Raw genomic sequence first — 5192 nt, 5'->3', positions numbered from 1 at the left:
TTCCTCATGTATACGTGTTGTAATTCAGATGAACGGGAGTTTGATGTTGCACAATGAATTGAACTTTGACCGTTTTGTAAAACTGAATTAGCACAGCTGTGAATATGAGAAGGAAATGAAATCCAGTTTCATGTATTCATGGCCACGTAAGACCGTAAAAGAGAACTACAAAGGGCAATGTAAGAAAACAGAACTGATCTTTTTATTTTTTTTGGTACCATTTCCCTAAAACATATGCTTATGGTAAGTCTTGATATACAGTTTTTATGCATAAACAGGGATGCAAACATGTCAACTTTCCAAAAAAAAGAAATTTTGAATCCAAAATAGGATTTAGGCATTTGTGTGATTTGTGTTGATCTGATAAGGGATTATTTTTAACAGTACAATAATATTATTTCTATAATAATAAATTTAATTATTGGTTTTTCATTTTTATAATTTAATGAAATAATTTGTATTATTATTATTGAATAAAAACAGTTCTGGATCCCCTTGATGTGTTTGCATCCCTGCACATACAGTATATGACCAAATGAGGAGCATATAACCATCAAAAATAACTGCTTTGAAATCTAATGTTAATGCATATAAATCAACTAAATAATAAAAATTAATATTGTTATTGACCTTTAATCAGGTTTGATGCCATATTGAAGGCTATGAGGGATATATACTTAAAGACCGTATAATGTCATGAACATTATTATAAAAGTCTTAGATAATATAATTTTCACAACTTTCAAAATGGAGTAAAGCTGGGCATACACTGTGTGATTTCTGTGCGATTTCAGCAAGGTTACCTACTCACACTGTACGAGTAGATCACATGCGATGTAAAGCCAAAGCTCACGATTTATGTGCTCACACTGTGCGGTCCGATCGTCGAGCGCGACTTGTCTGCTCACACTGTAGCCTACGAGTGAATTATGCGCGAAAAAACCTAGAATAGAGAAATAGCCTATCAAATGCATCAGCTATTGATATCAAGAGCATTTAGCATTTACAATTTACAATTTATGTATATAAATGAACATTATTATTAGGGTAGGTAGGCCTTTATTATTAAATTGATATTACATTTATTGCCCCCGCGCTAATTTTATAACGCATCAATGCATAACCGATACTCTGCATAATAAAATAATAGATAGCTTAATTACTCCTCATTATTTAAATACATTTTGCCCAATTAAACAAGGAATTATAGGCCTAGAATTAAAATGATTATCAGTCTATGATATGTCATAACATATGTCATATTGTCAGAAAGTAAGAGCAGCTTTATTTCAAAAACAACTTGTTTAAGATGAAATGGGCCTATACTTCTCATCTAATTTGTTTCACAATATGGGCCACAAGAGAAATTATTGAGCCTTCATGATTTAAAACGAAAAGAGAAAAAATCTATATTGCGCCGTGTCATTTTGTCATTCTTTTCTTTTGTCAAATGATGGACAACGGTTCACATTTTTCCCATGATAATAAAATTAAGTAAATATTAAATAATAGTAAATAAAATAATTTGTGAAAGTAAAACAAGTAAATTAATGTGCAAAGTTAAATGAATAAAAGAGGCACTGGTAGGCTAAACACGGTGGTTTGAACGTCTTAGATTATCCATTTTACAACACAAACTGGAGGCAAGCAACAGTTTGCAAAATTTCTGCTATTTGATAACTGCCTACAGAACTTAAAGATCTCCCTCTTTTCGTTTTTTTTTTCTTGCTGCATTAAAGATGAAATTGTTCAACTTCTGCTTTCGCGCAGGCGCAGTGATGAGAAATAGAGCAATAAGTTCATAGCTCTGCTTCAGCTATTTAATAACCTCAGGAGGAGCGACCAGAATTTCTTGCCAGAAATTCATCCGACCATCCGACTGCCGATGGGGAGAGGTTTGTCGCCTCTGGTTTCCCACTGTACACAGCACAAACACCTCTCGACAAACGACGCACGATAAAGCTGAAAATCGGCCCGACCTAAAAAAGTCGCACGAGTCAGAATTCGGCTCGAAATCGGACAAAAATCGCACAGTGTATGCCCAGCTTAATAGAGTTGTTTCGTTCCTGTTAAAAATTAAATATGCTACCTAAAGGTTTTTTTCTCAGTTTTTCTAAATTACTATACACATTTTGCATGTCTCCTTAATCAAACACACCTGATTCAGGTCATCAGCTTGTTAGCAGAGACAAATGGTGTGTCAGGCAAAGGAAACATGCAAAATGCGCAGTGTTGGGCGGGTGTTGTATGGTGGGGGAGTGCTCCAGGAACATGGTTGAGAACCACTGGTTTAAGGAAATACTATACTCCATCTAGGTTGAAACGAGCATGTTGTAATTTTTTGTACTGCTCAATCTACTGTCCCTCTCCTGTTACCATAGTAACCACCTTCTCGGCATCAGCACCCATATCATCAATAGCAGTATTGAGCGCCTGCAGCATAACGGTGAAAGATCGGCTGACGGATCTGGCGTGTCTCGGCATGGCTAGCTCCACAAGTCTGGTGGTTGCAGTACTGGTGTCTTTCTCGGCCTCCGCGAGCCGTCTTTTAACTTCACTCTTGTTGATCTCCACAGAGAGAGCGCAGGTCCGCAGAGCCTTCAGCCTGGCTGGGTCGACACTCCGCTGCCTCGCCAGTCGCTGCAGAGACTCGTCATCCAGGCCAAGTGAGATCTGAGCCTTCGTCAAAATCCGTACGGCCACCGTGGCATCCACCATGGAGGCCACCAGGGGTACGGGAATGGCAGAAACGCCACCGGATAATGAGGCAGCAGCCCACACCAGTGCTTTGAAGGCATCTTTCTTCTGAGTAACCAATGATTTGGAAAAGGTTGGAAGTGCCAGAAGAAGAGCATGCGCCCTGATCTCTGGAAGGTCACCTTGCAGGACCTCTAACAACTTTAGAAAGTCCAGCTTCTCCAAAGCGGAAGGTTGTACCAGGAACACCTTGGGCAGAGGGACACCTTCTGCCTTGAGCACTTCTAAGCTTTTCGCTTTCTTCACCTCCAGCGTTTTCTCTGTATCCTTCACAGATGCTAATAAGGCAAAGTAAACTGTCTCTTTCTGCAGCGACCTAACTTCCCTCCACACGGCCACACTGTTAACACTAGGACTCTCTGTGAATGTGATAATGATGGCGTTGTACCGCATAACTTTGAAACGCTCAATATAATCCTCTGCCGCAAAAGTGGGATCACTAGAGATGGATGGCAGATCCCAGAGGCGAAAGTCAGGATGTTTGGGGTGCGGGAATATGGCTAGTTCCTCTGGGGCAGCAGATGATGGAGAGCGGGCTGCGCCTTCGTCGTTTTGGCTCAGCCCTCGAAGCGAGTTCATAAAAGTGGCTTTTTCTGCATTTCTGTCCCCAGCGATTGCAATATTGATTCTGCTGATCAGCATATCCTCCATGGCATCTCTTATATCCGATATGTTGTTTTTTTCGATGGACTCCTTTAGAGTTTCCAGCAGGTTCAGACTCCTCAACACATCAGCCATGTCTGTCAGATGACAACTAAACTACAAATACAGAAGACACTTCATTTATAATGTTCAACAGAGTTATGTGCTGTATGTAATCAGATACAGTACCTTTTTTTTTAAGAATTAAAGAAATTAATACTTTTATTCAGCAAGGAGACATTAGATTAATCAAAAGTGACAGTCCAAAGGTGCGTGTCCATGTCCGTCCAGTTATAATATTTAAAAAATATATTTATATATTGAAATATAAATTGTAATTAACTTTTTTCTATTTTTATTGTAATTTTGACATTTTACAACAAAGATAGACAAACATGAGAAATACATTTATATCAAATGTTATTTATTTACTGGCATTTACAGTATCTAGTCCAATGTCCATTCAGGGTTATAATGATAGCATTTAAAGGTTGCAAATTAAGGAGGCATATGCATGTCCAGAGCATAAAAAGGCATTTTAAATGTCAAAACCTGCATGCCAAACATACAGTACCAGAAGTAGAAAAAGTTACTTACTAACAATGTTCATGTTCCCTCTAAGCTGTGCGTGTGCACGGTCGCACAGAAAGAATAAAATGCTGCACAGACGATAGACACAGACGCGAAATGTGGGGAGAAATCCATTTGATTGACACATTAAGAACCATCTCAGTGTAATTACTTAATTCTTTTCATATTATATTATATTATAAAGAATTGAACTGTCCTGGGGGAGATTTTAAAAGTATTTCTTGGTAAAGACGACTACAGCACTGTATAATGTGCTTAATTTAATGACTTCTGAATTAGCTGTTTTTTTATTTAATATATCACTATAAGTTACATCAATGGTTCAATAAAATAGAAATGGCACGTTAAAGTTAAAAGTTATAACTGCATGATGAAACCACTTTTTTTTGTGCGTTTCCATATGCTGTACAGGTAAAAAATGTTTTTGCTCAGGTGACCAAAATGTCCGCCCAATAGAGAAAAGTTTTGCTCGGCGAGAAAAGAAATTAGAGGGAACATTGCATTCCATAATAGTACACTATACTGTGATTAGGAGTAATGCAATAATGAAAATGAAATAACCACTTTAAGTGGATTTCAGTGCATCCATCCAAACACGTACCTTCTCTCAGATCATATAGGATGACAGCCAGTGTGGTGAACCACAGAAAATATCAAACCACACCAAGACAAATGAGACGCTGACACACTCACTGGCTATTTAAGGATTCTCAGTAGTGTGTGGAACATTCTAATCCTGTTATCTAAGGCCTAATCCTGCTCACACACACACACGTCATCACAGAGGAGCCACCAGGGCAACATTGAGCAAATAGAAGTAATTTGAATTGTTCAATTATTTTTCCCTTGTTAGATTAACAATATTCTAGCAGAGTAGTTCAATTCACATTGAAGAATGTTGATATTTTAAAGGTTTGTGAGTTGCTAGTGTAACGGAGGCCAGCTAGTAGTTGCTGTGCGAGTAAACCTCACTCCTCTAATCTCAAGAGACGCTCTAGCGACTGATGCTAGGGGTTGCAGCCTTTAGCCTCCTTGTTAGAGCGTCCGACTCTCAAGCCAGCTGACCCGGGTTTGAGTCCCGTTTGGAGCGGGGCGGTTCGAACAGGAGGGGTTACACTAGCTTGCATTGCACTTTATGGTAACACTTTACAATAACAGTACATGAATAATCATGTATTAATACATGAATTAATAGTTTATTA

The 5192-nt window shown here is 38.4% G+C and overlaps 1 protein-coding gene across 1 annotated transcript; it reads right to left on the bottom strand.

The window, feature by feature from the left end:
• Nucleotides 1-1445: 1445 nt before the first annotated feature.
• On the bottom strand, nucleotides 1446-4664 carry irgq2 (immunity-related GTPase family, q2). Its single transcript, XM_079822935.1, has 2 exons — nucleotides 4592-4664; nucleotides 1446-3516 (listed from the first exon to the last, which is right to left on the bottom strand). The coding sequence occupies exon 2, from the start codon at nucleotides 3493-3495 to the stop codon at nucleotides 2356-2358; it is 1140 nt and encodes a 379-aa protein (XP_079679061.1). The 5' UTR covers nucleotides 3496-3516; nucleotides 4592-4664; the 3' UTR covers nucleotides 1446-2355.
• Between the last annotated feature and the right edge of the window lie 528 nt (nucleotides 4665-5192).

This window comes from Gobio gobio, assembly GCF_949357685.1.
Source record: "Gobio gobio genome assembly, chromosome: 8".
In the NCBI taxonomy this organism is placed as follows: Eukaryota; Metazoa; Chordata; class Actinopteri; order Cypriniformes; family Gobionidae; genus Gobio; species Gobio gobio.
Note: the sequence above shows the minus strand (reverse complement) of the source record. Positions and strands in the feature narration are given on the sequence as shown.

What these genes read in the sequence shown, in the direction of transcription:
- irgq2 (XM_079822935.1), bottom strand. Translation starts at nt 3,495, where the DNA reads ATGGCTGATGTGTTGAGGAGTCTGAACCTGCTGGAAACTCTAAAGGAG.